Below are 20,351 nucleotides of genomic sequence, written 5' to 3'. Positions count from 1 at the left end.
AAGGCCTGCTTTCACGAAAAAACAAAATTTCATTTCTATTTTTATTTCTTAGTTGATATTGATGAAAACTGCTGAAACCCGAATTGTTAATAGGTATGGTATTCATGTAAATTGTAAAATATTTGTAGCGTATCAGTATCTAGCGTTTAATTTATGTTGCATTTTACGGTGATTACACCTACATAAAAATATTTCATACTTAAATAGACGTAAGATGCATTGCTAATGACTATTTGAAAAAAAACGAAATTTAGAAAAAAAACGAGAGGCAATGTTTTTTTTCTAAAAAAAACGTACAATTCTGAAAAAATACGAACCGTTTTTTTTCTATTTACAACACTACTCGGAACCATGAAAGGCGCGAAGAGGTACAAACTGAAGTAAATAAAAGGATTTTTTAAAAGCAAGAGTATTTTCTTTTCTTTCTTTTCGTTCAGTGTTGAAAACGAACAAGTTGACCTTGACCGATGATGTTGAATCATTAAAAAAAAAAAAAAAAAAAAAAACGAGAGAGAGAGAGAGGAGAAAAAAAAAAGAAAAAGATTGATTGTAACGAAAACTTCATTTACTTTTGCATAGTATTCATTCTGTGACGCGTGATCACAGTAGAAACACGTGTTATTATATCATCTGCTTCTTGAAATGAACTTTGTTAATTCATTTTTGTTTGTTGTAGGAGTTTTTGCTTTATTAAGAATAGTGCTTCGAATATTATGGCTGTTTTTACAAGGAATAAGGATTCATTTTCTCTCTGCCTTTCTGCCTTCGTTGGACCTGGTTCAAAAATTTGGAACATGGGCAGGTAAGTCTTTACCTAGGTATATTAATTGTAGTAGCCTAGAATCAACAGTAAACGACATCTCCTACACTCAAGGCCGTTCAAAACGGGATTGGTTGAATCGGAAACCACATCCCGTACTAAACCACACTCCATTTACTGTGTTCATACTAAGTAAAACATACTTTTAGTCTCTTTGTAATGTCTTTAAATGTTTTATCTTAATGTATGTAAGTATATACGTGCAGTATATACAGAAACATTTTACGTCGATTATGAGCCCGTCCATGGAGAGTCTACCGGGTCAGCCCCGAAACTTTCTAACTCAGCATACATTTGTACACACTCTGAATAAAACTATACTTGTTTAACTGGGAAATGATTGATGTAGAATAAAAATTTGATCTTACACTTCACCAAGCGCCGTGCCGTGGAAAATTTGCGCCCGTGGCGAGAGTATACGACGGCGCCCCGTACGTATGAGCAAGGTCGACAGACCAGCTGCGAAGCGCCACTATGGTTGGCGCTAAGCGTAAGAAAATTTTAAAAAATAAATCCTACTTTTCCTTGATTTTGAGCACTTTTTATTGCTTTGTTCCTTCCATTTTATATGTATGCATATGCATTGTCCTAATATGAGTAACATTATAGGACTACTTCCTGAAGCAGGAAGAGGATTTAAGTACATAGACTCCACTAGTTTGTACTGATCAAAAATATTCCAACTATTTTTCCTCTGTTTTTTCTTTCCTCCTTTTCTCTTTTTCCTCCCGAATTGTACACCCCTTCCTTAGCCACTCGGGGCCGTCGCCCCGCTCGCCCCCCTCATAGCACGGCACTGACTTCACCTGCACTTTTCTGTTATAAAAAACAATCTAGTTTCATCATTTTTTATCTGAAAATATATGTGGAAGTATTTTACAATTACTTATCGTCTTTTCGGGTGTAGTATAATACCTGTTCAATACATAAACGTAGTGACGTTTAGTATTAGACCCTTTTCAAGGAAAAAAAAATCTGGGTGCGTGCCTGACAGCCTTATTCTTTCATTTTCTGCGAAAAGAAAGGAACGATTTTATATACATATTTCGGTTCTTACAGGCAATAATGATTTCATATTTCTCCGGGCGGAATTTCAGTATATGGAGGGTGAAAAGTAGTATTACAAGAATACTGTGAATTTACACTAGGACGAAAGAATATATGGTCCCGAGAATCCCCCAAAAAACCATTGAAAAAATCACTGCTTACAGGACACTACTATTCTGCATGTGAAATAAATATATCTTCAAATTGTTTAGTCCTTCCTAAGTTGTTAATAAAGAAGTCAGTGATAATTAGTGATGAGCACAAGAATCTTAGTCTTGTAGTTTGTGCAAGAGTCTTACATGCAAGACCAAGAGCAGGAATCCCGATGTAAGACCAAGACCAAGGGGTACAAGACCAAGACTCTAGCGAAAGAGTCTTGCACAAGTACCTGTACTACTTGATTTTTTTATGGAATGTAAACTTAAAGAGAGAAAGATCATTACATCTTTTACTTGAATTTCTTGGCTTCAGTAAAAATGCACTGGAGTGAATGTGTTATAGCTACTGTATGTCGTTTTCTGAATCGATTGTTCGCGTTTTTTGTAGTTATTATTTGTTTTCAAGCCACACAGGTGTCATTCTAATCAAAGCTTGTTACACAAAGAAATGTGTCATTGGTGCTGGATTACGATGATTTCCTGGTGTTTAGAAGACGACCAAGAGCATAATTCTATGACACAATTAAATCAGAACTTCAGTGTTTGATTTACTTTGACCATCATTTGATTCATTTCGATAGCTTATGATTGGATTTTGGGAAATCATACGAAAATAGTTGTATCCATAAGAAGCGGATAAGTGAAAAGTAAACTAAAATATATTATGGCTGCAGTGGCTCAGTGGTAGAGCGTTTATCTCTGGTGCATAGAGTCCCTGGTTCGATCCGAGCTTGTGCCATGTGAGGTTTCTTTGGTGGACGAACACTGGGTGAATAAGTTTTCTCGGGGTTCTCCCGTTCCCTCCTACTTTCTTCATGCCACCATTTCATTCATTTCTCATCTTCACCGTCTCCTTTAACCTCGGTGCATAATCGTGGGAAGTTAAACTAAATATTTTGTTTTAATTTAAAACATATTAGTGGTGTTCTTACAAAACTAAAGAGAATTGTAGTATTGAATATCGGTAATTCTGTACACCATAAGTGCCGACTACATGGGTATGGTCTTGGCTCCGAAGTTCAAGAAGCTATCGTCGAAATGTGTGCTCGAAACAATAATATCGAAATAACATTTTCATTATATTGAAAAAAACTTAGTGCATGGACCCCAAGTTTGGTTTATACCTTGAATAGTTGATTATCAATATAACTTTTAGCCTCCTTAGGTATACCGCACATCGAGTACTGAGTGATATAACATTATACAACAATAAATAATCCATACATAAGTGAGAGCAATTTTGAAGTTATTTCAAAAACTTAGACTTTGATGCGGTTATTTTGTATTTCTAATATAGGTCAAAAGTATTTGTATAAATTGAGTTTATACAAAAGACATCGACACTTAAGTCGTTTTCAGTTTTTAGCCAAATTATTCTAAAATATTAAGAGATTTGATTATAATTATTAATATTTTAATTTCTCTTTCTCTCTCTTTTTTTTTTTTTTTTTTTTTTTTTGCCAATATATCTAAACATATTATCATAGCTATTCTGCCATTATTGGCAGGTTACTTGCTGCAACTGAGAAGCTTCGATGTACGCTGATTCTCAGCTAATCTCTTCGTCTTGACGTAGAAATGTTCTGTTTTAATATCTTCCTTCAACTAAGTCTCCTTCGCCCCCTCCCTCTCTTTCCTTCCACCAGCCTGTAGAACATCCCTCATATTACAGTTACTCCTTAGCCAATGTCCCAACCTGTTCCTCTTCCTCCTCTTAATTGCATCTATTTTTTTTCTTCTGGTACTATTTCTAACATCTCATTCATTTTCCGTTCAACCCAGTTAATTCTCTCCTTTATTCTCCATTCTCAAGTTTCGAAAGCCTCCATTTTTTCATGCGTAATGTCCATGTTTCTATCCCATATCTATTGGAATGAGTAAAACAAAATGTCAATATTTAATTGAAAGTTTGTTCAATACAAAGATTAGCTAATCGTGGTTGAAAAGAAAAAAATCTGACGCCTTTAGAGTATAAAACTAATTTTGCAATTCATGGTATTTCAGTAATCTGTGCCGTATTGAATTTCTTTCATGTGTCTCAGGGCTAGCCTCCCCAGTTTCGAAACCATTGGAGTATTGGATCTGTTAAAAAAAATAATATTAAAAGGTTATGAAACATTGTGATTGATTTTATAGTTAGTAAAGCGGGGGCATTCATTGTACACTATCATCATACTTACACGAAGGTAAACTATATTACATTTAGCAAAATACATTGTATTTCCGTTACTATTGGCACATTGTAGAATTTATTATCCCTTATATTCAGAGTAAAATTTGCCTATGAAAAGCATAAGATTTTTTTTAAAGCAAGACTTGCAAGACTCTTGCAAGCAAGACAAGACCAAATGTTCCAATGCAATACGAAGACCAAGAATGGATGTGTAAGACCAAGACCAATATACAAAACCAAGACCAAGACCACCCGTTTCTTGGTGTTGGTCTTGCATTTGCCTATTTGCTAGTATGGATTGAGTATAACCCACTCCCCCCAGTTATTTTTAACGAATCATAGTGATTCTAACGATTCATAGTAGCTCATAATGAATTGGAATCGCATGTTATAAAGATATAAGATGTAAATCTTGTGGTAAGGAAGCTTTAGTATAAGTAGTAGTAGTAGTAGTAGTAGTAGTAGTAGAAGTAGCAGTAGTAGTAGTAGTAGTAGTAGTAGTAGTAGTAGTAGTAACGGTAATAGTAGTAGTAGCAGTAGTAGTAGTAGTTAGTAGTTAGTAGCAATAGTAGTAGTAGTAGTAGGAACGGGTTGGGAGGCCCGCCTCGGTTGGTTGGGCTTTTTCTCGATATAAGTAGAGTAGTAGTAGTAGTAGTAGTAGTAGTAGTAGTAGTAGCAGCAGCAGCAGTAGTAGCAGTAGCTAGTAGTAGTAGTAGTGACTCTTCCAGTTCCGGTGACAAAGAACTGAGGGGAGCGGGCTATACACAAGCTGCTAGTATGATTACGTAAGTGTTTTCCAGAACTTCCATTGCGTAGGAAAAAATGAAGTCTTTAAGTTTAACGTTCCATGATTTTGCCGTGGGAGACGACGATTAAGTCAAATGAATGATGACTAAGGTACCCTACCTTATGCTTTATTTTACAGCTTGTAAGGACGAGGGTTCGCCCTTCCTGTTTATTTTGTGAATAAATAATTAAGTGTACAAGTGTATATAATGTTGTTATTGATAAAGGTAAGTCTGACCAGACATATATTTAATTACATATATCGTATTATGTGTTATATATATTTATGATTTCATATTGGATATTGCCTATTTGTATGTGTATACCTGCTCAAGCTATGTATTTCTGCTTGGATTTCTTTTCAGCTATATTTAACGAACTCTACGTCAAGTTCTTTTTATATAGATTTTCTTATAGTGATCGATGGAATTTTCCAGAGGCTAGCGACGGTTGGTCGTTTTTTCAAAAGACTTTTTTGCGGATTTTTAAGCGAAAATAAAGTTAAGCAAACTAAAAGGGGAAGGGCCATCGACCATATAAAAGGAAGCCTCTCGCCGCATAGGGGGATACTGCTGGGTGACTATGGCTGTTAGAGCCACTCTTCGTTATTAAGGTCCTGCCTCATTTTTTTTAAATTTTCCTATCTTGTAGGGAACGGTCTGAATGATGACCGATGACAGAGAATAAATGATTTCTCTGGGGCCTGAGTGATGGCATTAGAACTTTCTGATATTTTAATGAAATAGTAGGGACTGGCCTAAGTGATGGTCAGAGCAAGGAATAAGTGATTTCCTTCGGTCTGAGTGATGATCAAGTTTGAGGACATTTAGCTAGTCAGGGTTATAAGCTTAAATGATAGCTTATTGGGATAAGTGATTCCCGTTGTCTTCTAGTGAGAAGTAGGTTATATTTTTTTTTTTTAGCCTCAGGGGCAGAAAACTCTTTAAGGTTTTTTCTTAGATTATTTTTTTGCTAGGCCAGAGAAAACCTAAGTGATGATCTTCTCTTTAGAGAAAGAGAATCAGTCATTGGGCTAAGTGATGTCCATTGACAACAGGATCTCTTATATTTTTGGACGGAAAGTTGTAGTCAGGCTTTCCTGATAGAGGTAGGCGTCAGATGAAACTGTGAGGGAATGACGGATGGGTGGAGTCTGACTAAGGAATTTGTAGGAGTCTGTTGGTCTAAGTGATGATCTTCCGACTTAAGGGATAGGGCTCTGAAGTGAAGGAGTTCCGTTTTTTTTTTTTTTTTTTTTTTTTGCCTTAAAAGAATTTTTATCGGATCACTTTTGATTTACTGATTATCTAAATAAATATTTATCTACCCTGATATGACTAGCAGTTTTCATTGAGAATATAATTACCCATAGATTTGATGGAAGTTAGTAATTTGTTTGTGGTTTACATTGTGAGTTGATATCCTTAGAGAGCCGTAACAGATTAGAAGGAAGAAACCACAACAAGCTGTATATTATTCTTCACTTTTCCTTATGTTATGCTTTATTATGCTTTTCCTAAATTATGCCTGAGCTCATTCATGACTAAGCGGTTAGCGTACATGCTTTTATCGTGAGAGACCCGGCTTTGATTCCCGGCGGGAGCTCACGTGGTTCGGATTCCACGTGGATCAATAAGTCCCGTCTCATAAGGCCTCGCTACTGAAAGTGACGTTAAACTCAAAATCAATTCAACTCCTAAATTATGCCTTAATATGCTGTTCTTTGAATTATACATTTTTACCCATTTCTATTACATATTTATTTTACTCGTTTTTATTACACAAGCATTAAAATATATATGAAACTATTGATTTTCTACACTAAATATTACATTGATATAATATACTTCGGAATTTGAACAAATTGCACTTAAAATGTCAACATAACTAGAGATTATAAGTATTTGAAAACAAAAGTTTTATTTTCTTATGTTCAGCCTTTATCATGGCTATCGCTGATGGTGTCAGTGTTTTTGTTAGCTCCCCTATTAAAAGCAAGCCGCAAGTGACCTTCAAGACTTTCTTCCGCAAACGAAGATCTGGGTAGATTTAAAATTAAGTTTAGAGCGGAGAAGCTCCTTCCAACTGAAGCACTGGAAGGAGGCACAGTTAATGCTTTCATAGCTACGGTGCTCAAATGTGGCATCTTATCCAGGCGTTTCCTCGAAAAGGAAAAGGGAGAATCGGAAGTTATTTCCTCTTCAAGAACTACACGATACACGCACAGGTATATCTGCCTCAGAGAAACGCTTCAATTCTTTCGGTAGATCTACAAACGTATTTGGATTTGCGCAGGTGGGATCCAGACACTGAACATGTTTCCGAAATTAGTAGCAACGTGATGTCCACTCATATAACCTGCAAGCGTTCTGCACTGCAAAACCAGAAGTTTCAAGAATTTCTTGAACTGATGACAGAATAAGCCACACTTGACTTGCATCCACACCATGAGCTTCTAAAATTTTTATCTGTTTACAGACGGCATCTGTAATTTTACCTATAGTATTAAGACATTGTTCTTCATTTCCGATTAGTTCTTTGAGATTTGTCACAACAGAACTTCCTTCTTCATCTTCCTCTTCTCTCCAATGTGCTGTAACAAGCATTGTGAAATTTTCCTGCCTGGAGCCAAGTCCCCCAATGGGTAATCACTGGCACTGGAGACAAACTGGTAATCTTTTCTGCTTCCCACAAGAGGTTCAACAGCCTTTCCGGTCTGGCTAGTGTTTTAGTCAAAGCTGATTTAATTGATGCGATAAAAGTATCAGCTACTTTCAGACTCTTCTAATCTCTTCCGCACATAAATGGAGGACATGTGCTCAGCAAATAGAATGCATTAATCTAGGAGCAACTGCAGCTAAGCGCATAGCAGCGTTTTTTTTTTTTTTTTTTTTTTATGTATGGGGCATTGTCATATATTAGAATTACAAACTGCCTTCTATTATATAACACCCATATCACTTAATGAATCAAGTATAGTGTCTACTATCACATCTACGATGCCCTGTTGCACTATTTTTGTCATGGCGTAATTTATGGGCAACCGAAGCTACCAAAGGTAGCCCTGCAACATTAATAAAGTTAATATAACACGTATAAATTAATTTAAAATAATACGTTTACAGTTTATTATCTTCTTTCCATGGTACTAGTTTCTCTATGTTTTCGCAAACGTGAATACGTACTAAGGGAGCAGTAACGCTTAGAACGCAATCCATCTTGCTTTCGTAGACACTGATGCTTTGGCAACCCCTGGGATACCGCTCCCTACCACTGCCAGCAGAGAGGAACGTGTAACTGAAAACGCAAAATGGCGACAGCCGCTGCGTTGCCATGCGATGTTGTAAAAAAATAATTAATTGTAGTTTTGAAGTACTCTTATATCGACTCAACATTTCTGAACAAATTAGATTTTTTGAAAAGGTCGAGCGTTAATCTTCCTTTTTTCTTGATCATTTAGCATGGATTGACTCCATACGTATTAACATATTTTTCTTTGTTGTATACGTACATAAAGTTCTGGAATAAAAAGCATTAAGCATTATGCTTTATGCTTTATTTCTGTAAATTATGCTTTATTACCCCATCAGGATCCTGCTGCCCACAGTCGGACAATTTGTCCGTGCCGACCAGATGCCGCGGTCGGATAACCGTCGCCGGACACCCACGTCTTTCCGCGCTATTTTCGACCGCGATGAATGTTTGCCTTGCCGACCAGTCGGCAAACAGCACAAAATGAGCATCAAATGCGCTGGCGCCGCCGTCGAAAAGAGGCTGGCATAAGGAGTTGGCAGAGGGTCGGAAAGAGACCTTTCCGAATGTTTTACCGACTCTGTCGGTCGGCAACAGTCGGCAAAGAGTTGGGAAAGGGCATTTTATTTTATGATTTTCGACCGCTTCCCGCCTCGGCAAAAGGTCTGCAACTTTGAACAAGTAGATCATCGTGCCGCCACGGACGGGTGCCGGCTGCCTCCGGCGGTCTGCTACCGTCGATGGCGGCAATCCCTCTTTCCGACCGCGACTTCCTGATGGAGTATGCTTATAAGATTAGCAACTTTGGATATGTAAAGTAGTCAAAATCACAGATATGGTACCAATCATAGGTTGAAATTTTAATTATGCTTTTAGTGCTTTTACTGCTTTATGGTTGCCCTAATGAAGATGAAAGAAATGGTGGAATAAGAAAGTGGGAGGAAACGGAAGTAGCTCGCGGAAAATTACGGGCACTATGTTGTCTATCACAAACTTACTTGGCTGGGGGTGAAACCAGGGACCCCAGACACCATAAGTAAACGCTCTAGCACTAAGCTACCGTATCCTCCTCCGTTAGGTAGAAGATGAAAGTAGTTAATACTAAGAAAATATTGATAATTCACGTTGAATACGATCGGAGATATGAAAAACTTCTTCCAGGGCCACTCCCTGAAGTAAACACTAAAATAAAAGTAAAAATAAATTAACTCTGGTAATCACTGTAAAGAGGATCACGCCATTAACGAATGGGATATGGATAGCGACATTACCTGTGAAGATATTAGCAGATTGATTTAATTTGTGAACTTCACCGGCATAATCGCTCCAACGATCTCTTGATTAACACAGAATTCAAAAATTCGCTTTCGTTCAAGTTATCGTCTAGAGTAACGGACGAGTGCAAGTCACCGTTACCAGTTAAGATATTAACGGATTGATTAGCAAATTTCACGAGATAATCGCTCTAACTATCTATCCCAATAAAAAAAATTGCTTTCGTTGAAGAGTTATACCGTGCTGAGTAATGAATAGACATTACAATCTTTAGTACCACTTCTGTCATCCTAATAAATACAAACAAAAAGATAAGTCATTTGCGTTCATAATATTATCCACCACAAACTTACTTGGCCGGAGATTGAACCTGGAATCCCACGCACCAGAAGTAAGCACTATACCACTGAGCCACCGTAGTCCCAGATCGTGAGATGAACACACGTAGCCCCAGATCGTGTGTTCAAGTCCCTTTGCAGAGTAAAGGAATTGTTAACTGTTCTGGATGTTTCTGTGTTCGTTTCCCTGTTGAGTCTAGTATTCATGGAAAGTGCAAGAAAGAGAAACTCGAGTTAAGAAAAAGGATTTATAGAAACTGATAGAGCGCTGACATTGGATACGACTTGTACCGCGTTCGATTCCAGCCACATGCTATTTTATGATAGACAACATTATATTTGTGAATTTTTTCGGGGATTTTTCGTTTCTCCCTCACGTTTTCATTCCATTACTTCTTTCATACCCATCAATTTTCATTAGTCACCATCTTATTTTGTATAAGGAGCATAACAATGGGATATATATCTGAAATCCCGTTCTTCTTTTTTCACGGGAAGAGGAGAATAGATGTATGATATTAATTTTCTTCCGCGTTAGGATTCGCATTTCAATCAGATTCTAATGATGGTAATCCATAATATACTCTACTTTTGGAATAAATTTTGGAACACCCTATCATCATAGATTGCAAACTTTAAATCGAAATAACAACATAAAACCACACCTTAATGTAAATGCTATATTCTAAAAGTTATTTCAGGCAGGTCAGCTGTTTTTCTGACTTCGAAAACTATGGATTTGAATCTATTCTTAGTTATGTAGCATATTTTATTTTTTTTAATATCTATCCTTCCTTACCTACTGTCCCGATGGAGGCTGAACGAGGACTTCAACATCCTCGGGAGTGTCGGTATTCATCATAACGATCCAAGAGCTATGGATTCGATTAATATGTGCTGTTTCTGGTTATTTCTAAATATCATTCTCTTCCAGTGCTAGCGGCACTATTCATATCAATAACCCCGAAAATTATTTATTCGGCATTAATATTATTCGTTGTCGGTTATTTTGACGTCACTTTATCTACTCCCACTATAGTAGAACTAAGAATGTCTTACCCCACAGCGATTCTTCTCAGATTGGAAATGATACGTTGAGAAAAATCCGCTCTCTGGACAGCGGTATATTGTACAAATATACGGAATCCTCCTGCTTACTACATTAATCAGTACGGAGCATACGTTATCCGTATGCTACATAGGCACTGCCCTTAGATGTTACATCATGCGTTACATAATGTCTGATATCTAAACAGTCTTCCTTATACTACATAAATATATGTATGTTACCTTCAACAACTATATGCTATATACGTACATTTGTATGTGAGATCCTGACCGCCTATATAGTTTCATACGGAAAGTACAGAGAGTACGTACAGATGGAACACTTATACATTAAGTATTATAAAAATGCATTTTCAGTTATACGTTTGTTGTACGCTAAGTCCAAAAACTACAGGATTTACAAATGTAACATACGGTTTTATGTACGCTACATACATTTTTTTCTCAATGTACGTGTACCAAGTTTGGTTGAAATAATGCCATGCATTTTAGAGTTATTGCGAAACATAGAGACACACATATAGAACTTTTATATATACGCAGATGTAAGAACGCGGTACCGTAAAAAATAAAGAACTAAGTAGAATAAATAACAACTTTGGCGCTGTCCTTAACAAAGTGTGTAGGATAAATAACGAATAATGTAAATTTCTGAGCCAGGTGACATGCTCGTTCTTGCATAATCTCGGCCTTAAATGACATCAGGATTGCCGCCCAACAGCTAAGCGATTCCGGAAACACAGTAATCGACGATAGGCCTCCGTGGACTTAACAGTAATCTCGGTTATCTTAGACGTTTTGTCCCCAACCCCCCATACAAATTGGGGACTGACTCTGAACTTTAACGGTAACTGGAGTGGACTATTCGTTTCAGTGACCCCAAAAGCTATTGATTTGACACTAATAGCTATGCCTTGTTTCCGATTGTGTTTGCATGTCACTCCCTTCTCAACTTTTAGGGGAGCTAATTGGGGGCTGAACGTGAACATGAACTCGAATGCCAACAGTTAACTTAGTGACATTGAAAACTATTGATTCGACACTAACATCGGTCGTTTTCAATTATTTTAACAAGCCACCGTTTCACCTCCCGAATTACTAATGAGAGGCGAAATTGCTTAAACGTCATGTGAAGTGCTGCTATTTTTCTAAGCGACACCGAAAACTATAAATTCGACACTAATGTAGGTCGTTTTCGATCACTTTCATATGTCACTCTCTCCCAGCTACCCCTAAATGTTCCAGGGAGTCTAACCCAACACTACTACTGTTGAGTTAGACTTCCTGTAAGTAACATGGGGTTAGACTCCCCTTTTCCAGACTGTAAGTAATACGTGCACCAAGTTTGTTTAAATTGCTCCAGATATTCCAAAATTATGCTAGAACACACACATACATGTACAGAGTGTAGGTGATTCCTGACACCAAGATAAGACAAAGACTGTAGACCAACCTGGGTGCAGAAATGCTTCCTTTCGGAGTTATAAGCTGCCGAAAACATGAAAAAATGAACTTTAAAGGTCCTTAGCTCCAACACTATGGGACTTACTGTAGTCGGGTCAAGACTTCACTTAGGATCTAATATGTGTGCTACCCAAAAATGCATGTTTCAGAATCCTAAAGTACTCACGAAGCAATTCTTATAGAGGGAGTTTGGCTACGGGCATATAATTCGAAGTACTCTCCATCTACCCCTATAAAAATTGATGCGGAAGTACCACAGGATTCTGAAACATAGATATTTGGATAGGACACATATTAGTTCCTAAGTAAAGTCTTGACCCGACTACGGTAGGTCCCATAGTTTTGGAGCTGTGGACGTTTAGGTTTCATTTTCTGATGTTTGCGGCAGCCTACTCCGAAAGGAAGCATTTGTGCACTCAGATTGATCTATACTTTTTGTCTTATCTTGGTGTAAGGAATCACCTCCCAAACGTTGTCGGTGTTGTTTTTTAACACTCTGTATAAAGAAATGCAGTATTTAAACTACATGTCAATGCGAGCTTCAAAATTCCGGTAGGACAGACTGCAGTTATTGAAATTTCTATTTTTATGTCACAAGGATATGCTCTTTAGAATAGATGAGGCAGATCATTAATGATGGTGAATGATAATGAAAGAATTTGTTTGATTAGAATGGAGAAGAACCCCAAGGAAACCCATTGACACGATTTTGGCCTCCACAAACTCACTTGGCCTGGGGTCGAACCAAGATCCTCTAGTACCAAAAATGAGCACCCATTGTTCCCCACTAGCAGTTTTATTTAAATAACCTGAATACTCACACACATTTTTGAAGTCTCTGATACACCTTTATGCCATTGGTAAAAATGAAACAAAATTCATAGTTTTTCTGTCCATAGTAGGCTATGTCCTTTGGGCTAAAGAAGTATATACATGAAAACCAATCTTAAGAAAGAAATTATGGAATGAGTATGCAAGAAAGTGAAATGAAAATTTTTAGTTTAACGTACCAAGATTGTACCATTTACGCTAAGTGAGACGATGATCAAGGAAAGTGAATAATGATGGAGGAATTGGTGAAATGAGAATGTTGGAGAAAAAGGGAATACCCCAAGAAAACGAACAGACATACTGTTGACCACCATAAACTTATTTGTTCGAGGATCGAACCAGTAGGGATAGGCGCGATCAAGTTCCAATGAGTTTTCTTTGAAACTCGACTCGACTCGAAACAGATATTTTTGAGCTCGACTCCAGAACTCGGCTCGAAAAATATACTTCAACTCGACTCGAATTGAAGTCAAGTTTCGAGTCGAGTCGAGCCAAAACGGGCCAAATCGAGCTAAATCCTGTGTGAAGAGTCCCAAAACTCTCTCCAAGTATCCTACATAAGCAATATAATTATCAATGATACTGCTATTACTATTATAAATTATTATTATTATTATTATTATTATTATTATTATTATTATTATTATTATTATTATTATTATTATAACACCGTGTATATCCATGAAAGCTATCTGATGGTTTGTATCTGAATACTAAAAAGTAGTCGACTGCAGATATCGTTCGTTGAGAAGTCTTCAGGATGCAAAAACATCATTTGCAAGGTTCTGGGTTTGATTGCCTGAGGAGCAAGTATTCGGGCTCGAGCAAAAAATTGTTAAAAACAATATAGGGCTCTGGGCGAACATGTTTAAAACTACTCGGCATCGGTTTAGGGTTGTCAACGGCTCGAGCGACTCGGCTCATTATCGAGCCGAACGGAGGAGTTAGCCAAGCCAACAGCTAACCCAGCTGAGCCGACTCGAATGGATGGCTCACCAGAGTTGAACCGATCTGAGAATGATGGCTCACCCCAACCGAGCCGGTTGGAGCCATCAGCTCAGTTGAGCTGAGTCGAACCAAACCGATGGATGAGCAGGCTCGAGCCGATGGCTCACCTGAGCCAAGTCAGTGGCTCATTCCAACCAAGCCGGCTAGAGCTGTTCGCTCAGTTGAACCTAGCTTTGCCGTTTAACTTCACTATCCGGGTTGGGCTTCTGCTTGAACTCAAAAATTCGACCGTGTAAATCTCACTTTTGATAGTAAAAAGTACAGTTTATACTTATATTGGTGCTCGCGACATTTCAGGCTGTCTCGTTATAAAAATCTCTTGTCGTCTCGTTATCGAGACGAGAGGAGATGCGAGTGGTGTCCCCTGTCGTGAGCAATACTAAAAGTATTCCACATTACTGTTTACATGTCTTATTTCTTTCTCTTTCCAGTATAATCAGACCATGATTTCAAAACGAGTCAAAACAAGCTGAACGAGCGAACCATTTATCGAACTCGACTGGAGAAAATTATCTTTGACTCAACTCGATACTCGAGTTAAATTCGAGTCGAGGCGAGTTTTACCTCGACTCGTGCTCATCCCTACGAACCAGGGACTCCACGCACCAGAGGTAAGCGCTCAAGCATGAGCCACCGTGCCCCTCATGAGTGTGCAAGAGGGAACGGGAGAACCTCGATGAAAGTTAAGTTCTTATACCCAATGTGGTCCACCAGAAATTTACGTTCATCCATTCCTTGTTCAACATTATTTATTATTATTATTATTATTATTATTATTATTATTATTATTATTATTATTATTATTATTATTATTATTATTATTATTATTATTATTATTATTATTATTAAAAACTGGAAAACCGAACGCTTACCTCTGTTTTAAGGGCTCTCTGGCTCCATTCCAAACCATGTAAATTTGTGTTGTAATGGTTAACATTAAATGCATTGAGAGATTCGCCTTCACCGTTGTACATTCTTATTTTACAATTCCGTCGATAATCGTTAACGTTCATTTATCATACGTCTCATATCCTTACATGATGTTGCATCGTTTGGCCTAATCCTCGTTTCGCATAACCAATTGTCTGACACTTTTATGTCCGCCATTTTAGGCGAAATAAGGATACTCGTTTGGCCTAATCCTCGTTTTGCCTAAAATGCCGGACTATAAAATAATTGTGGAGATAAAACTGGAGGGAAATTTTTCGAAAAATATTCCCTACTATGTGAAGAACTGAAAAATACAAATTAGTTTTCCCATAACTAATTTGTAATAGGACTATTTGCTTTCTGAAAAGTGTTTCCACAATTGTACAGTTACTTTTCCATTATATTTTGAGAATATTAATTCCCTCACAGAGTGTATAGTGGCCTTATTTGAGATGAGAGAAAAACAAGTACCCCTGTTATTAATTTTGTTTAAAGATGAGTGCTATTCAAAAGTAACTTTTAGTTTGCAGTTTGTCTGATATTGTCAAATGGTACTGTTAATCGGTATGTTAAAGGAAATATAGTCTGTGTGTTTCTTAAGTGGGTGCAAAAGTTATTTTATTGTATGTTTTGCTGATCTTTCAGAGGATTTGATTCCAGTTTCAATGCTTTTTTGAAACTGTTAATGCATTATAGCGATCCTATTGTGATTCTATTGTAATTATAATTCGTATGAAATTTGTAAATATTTCGCGCTAAATCTGACAACATGTCCCTAAATTTGCTCATAACTTAACAATGGACAACCGTGATCGAAATGAACGATTTGTGACAAATCTCTCCGCTGACAAATTGCTCTTTGGATAATTCCACAATCCAACACCTCAATGTATTACTAACGAAGAAAGAAGAAAAATAAATTTCAAGTCTTACTATTACTTTTGAAATTACAACTTTTGAGTTGAATTTCCACTCGTTTCACATACTATCAGGAATGTCCATAACATAAGTCTCTGAGATGTACAATGAGATTGAAATCCGGGCTTCTCGATGGTTCTTTCAGCAGGAAGAAGTGGAATGCTCCTCCAAACAGATGGTGGCCAACCGGGATCTGTTACGAGGGTGGTTGTCCTGCTGGTACACTCCACTTCCACTCGTATGACAGAAATAAATAAAGATATTGTTGACTCTGGAGATATTCGTACTTCGATACAATACGGGTAAATAGTAGGTACCAAAGATCCGAAACATTGCATACAGAAAAACATTCTAAATCAACATTATTTTGTACAGTTCCAACCTGACATGAGTTCGTTGGGCAGGCACCAAATTATAGATCACTATCGGCGTGATGAGATTGAAATCGAGACTCGCCATGCTACCGTTTTTATGGTCCAGTCACGGCATTTTGTTGCAAGTGTAAGACATTAACTGCAGTGACGTTTAATGACAAGTGGTAACCTCGTGGGTTATCGGCTTCTGAAGTCCATACGATGAAGCGAACGTTGTCTACTACCTAGCCGGCTGAACTCCTTATTCAGTTGGGTAGCCGTCTGGGGTAAGATTTACTGGTGTACGATGCAGTAAGCAAAGTTGTGAAAACATTTATACCTTGTTCTCTTACATGTGAGTTTCTTTTTAAATTGTTAAATTACTGTAGATTTCCAAATTATGCAGATTTAATATTGAAACCGGAAATATATCTATAACTTCCGGCAGCAATAGAGTGATAATGTGAGACGTGCAACCTGTTTATCGGAAGCTGAATTCTCATCAAAAACGATTTCTCGTTATCTCTTACGAATTTTAATATTTAGGAATCAATATTGAAACCAGAAGTTGCACTAGTTCTTACTACTTCTGGCTTCAATAGAAGAATGAAGCTGAGATGAAATCTATTCTTAATATCTGGAATCCATAGCATAAATCGTTTGGATCGATAGAGAACGTGTCGATATATATACGATATATACTACCTAGGTATATTCGTATATATACATGGTCATAGTAAATACATAAAGGAGTTTTGGTAATTCTAACTCCTCGAAAATAGTTCATAATATTAATCTATATAATTTGCATTTGTTAATTCTTCATATACTGGGGAATTTTCTCTTATAATTTCCCTCTTGTTGAATTTCCACGATTTTTTTCTTATTGTTCGCCATTTTAGACGTAACGAGGATTAGGCCAAACGAGGATCCTTTTTTCGCCTAAAATGGCGGACACAAATCTTATCATTTATCTGTCATAAAAGAGTCAGATAATTGGTTAAGCGAAACGAGGATTAGGCCAAGCGTGGCGACACGACCTTACACTGCATACTCTTCAGACCTCAAACAAAAGCTTTCATTTCATTTCATTTTTAACAACGGATTGTTTTTTTCTTTCTTAGACTTCCAAACTGTCCTATGTGTAAGTATTGAAAGCATTAGAGACGACTACGTCTGTCTGTCTGTTCATCTGCCAACAACCATCAGTATAAACGTTAAAAGATAGCAATAAACAGTTTTCGATACTGATTCAGTGCCCCTAAAATAGGTTCCAACTCCTCTCTTAACATTTCTAATCAAACCTAAACATAGAATCAATCGTTTCTCGTTTTTAAGTTGATCACCATGAAACTAAAACGATAATAAAAAAGGAGATACGTTTTTTTTTTTTTTTTTTTTTAAATTTAATCAACTTCTCAAGAATGGGTTTCACTTCCACCAAAACCGAAGGTGGTGGAAACCTATCTTTTCCAGTTGTATCATTGATCTTAATAGAACCAATAAGTTAAGGAGTAGAGAGAAAAGTATTTTTATTTGGATTCAAAATTCGAAAAATAGTTCAATCCCCATTCTTGCTTCTATATTCAAATCAGAAATTTCAGAAATATACAATTAATGGTTTCAACACTTCTTGCATTAGAGCAGAAAGAGTAATAGAGCGGTATTTTTCACCAACTTCAATGATAGGAGATTCTCTGTTTGACCTTGGGTATGTATGCATGTATGTGGGTATTTTCGCGATTATATCAAGAATCGTAGGTAATAATTGGAGTCAGTTTTCACTAATCGGATAAGCTGTTCCCAAGGAAGGTTTTCCAGTACAAAAATGTTTAAAAGGTGCGAATTAATTCATTATTTTTTTTAAAAAATCGAATAATTCGTGCATCGCCTAAGAAAAAACTTATCCTTAGATGTGTGGCAACCAGATAATCAATAAAGTGAAGTGGGTTGCATATAACCAAGGCTTTAGGCTATATTATTAAATCCAGTTTCCTCTAAATGATTTAGCACTATTTGCTGATGAATATTTAAGACATTGGCGACGCCATGACTGCTTATAAACTAGCCTAATTCAGATTTTCATAGAATATCATACACCTTTTCTGTGATTGGGCTCCCACTACGAGAAGCATCTTGGACACTACAAGTGGTAAAATTACGCGAACTTTAAAAGAAAAATAACATACTTTAAAAACATAACAAAAAGCAGAAAAGAAAAACTTTTTTGAAAGAAAATATGAACCGACTTTAAAAGAGCACTAAAAGCAGAGAATAATGAAAGCACCAAAGTGTAGAAAAAGAGAAGGGCTAAAAAGCAGAAAATAATTTATTATTTCGATTTGGCATCTTGAAAATATATTCCGCAGCGGCGTAGCGTAAGGGAACGCCGGTATGCCCGGCATCCCTTGTTAATAACAAAAAAATACGTATTTCATTGTATATAAATTGTGTACTTGTAATTATCACAATTATTTGCACTACAGTCTTCTGGACGTGCTCTCTCGCCTTACTTTGACAAGCGGAACCTACGCATGCGCGTCACTCAGATACACATTTTCTGTCTTTCCTCTTGTCGTATGCTATGTTCGTCGGGCATCCAGGCCTGCTGCAAGCAACGGGGTTTTCGTCTGCTTTCTGTCGAATGCGCATGCGCAACTTCTTGCTTTTCACTCCTCTACACCCCTTGCAACTCAACATTTTGCTTTAGATATACGCTGGCGTATTCAAGTATTTCCAACTCTATATATCTTGAACTAAGTTATAGTTTCTGTACAGAACGTACGAGCGCTAACATCAAGGAGATAGAACAAAACAGAAATGGTTACTTCAATGCCTTTTTGAAGCATGTCGGTTATGTAAATAATAGTATAAAAATAGTTATGCTTTATCGTAATTAAATGCATCGTAATTTAATCGTAATTAAAGGCAAACTATTAATCTTCATCATAAATACATAGTATGTCCAGTGGCATGGCCAGGAACTCTTTGAGGGAGCTCACACACACAAGCATCACGGTCACCGATCTGGAAGACCAAGAAAGCCAGCATTTCCCGCCCCTCGCAAAGATTGCTTGGGCCCTTCAGTCATTGGCACATATCCCGGGGAGATGAGGGGGACATGTCCTCTCCATCCGATTTGAAATTGTGATGATTTGTATCCGAATGCCACAAAGGAAAGTGAGATGAAATTGAGGTCCCTTGACTTGTTTCATTTTTAAAAAAGAATCGTATTCTTTAGTATTTCATTGTCATTAATTATTGTTAGTCTATTTTCAACTATTTGTTTAATTCCTGTAACGATTCCTATAATGCTACTGAGATCATATTTTACTCAAATAAGAGTATTGTTGCACCATACATAGTTGATTTTTTTCATAGTTTTGGGGAAGTCATTATTTATATTATTACAAAACAAGTGTCCTAAAATTTTAATGTATATCATTGTGGATGCGTAAATAGAAACATATCAATTATAAATATGCATGTATTTAGATTTCAGAATGTGTTCACGGTACTGATTTGTAATACTGATACGTATCACAATTTCATCTACCTCGCCTGGTATATAATATACAAGTTCACCTCAGAAATCAGATTCATCTACCGTAATATGAGTCTCATCTCATCTCCCCCAGAATAAGTCTCAAATATGCTCTCCTCCCTCAAATCTGCCCTCCTCCCAATGTTGAAGATAACTCTGCTCTTCTGATCCTCCACAGCATTGTTTTTCAACTTCATGAATATTTTGAACATCGCTTTAAAAAAAATGGAAACGGTCTTACCTGTTCCCCGAATGTTGAAAACAGATTTGCGCCCCTGCCTTCAGTATCTGGATATCTGACAACGAAATACATACACAGAAACAGGCCCCAGAGTTGGTTTAAGTGCTTTCTATTTGCATCTTCAAATGATATAAGTATACACTCA

General features: G+C 37.0%; 1 protein-coding gene across 1 annotated transcript in view; it reads left to right on the top strand.

Moving 5' to 3' along the window:
* The first annotated feature begins 599 nt into the window (after nucleotides 1-599).
* Nucleotides 600-20,351, top strand: part of LOC145663115 (hydroxysteroid dehydrogenase-like protein 1) — a 58,176-nt gene continuing 38,424 nt past the window's right edge. The window contains exon 1 of the mRNA XM_081729399.1: nucleotides 600-802. Within this exon, the coding sequence (XP_081585525.1) occupies nucleotides 643-802 (160 nt within the window). The 5' untranslated portion in view covers nucleotides 600-642. The remainder of the gene's footprint in view (nucleotides 803-20,351) is intronic.

The sequence above is a fragment of the Thermobia domestica genome, chromosome 1 (genome assembly GCF_964235325.1).
Source record: "Thermobia domestica chromosome 1, izTheDome1.hap1.1, whole genome shotgun sequence".
Classification (NCBI taxonomy): domain Eukaryota; kingdom Metazoa; phylum Arthropoda; class Insecta; order Zygentoma; family Lepismatidae; genus Thermobia; species Thermobia domestica.
The sequence above is the reverse complement of the archived record's forward strand: the minus strand, read 5'-3'. Positions and strand labels throughout refer to the sequence as shown.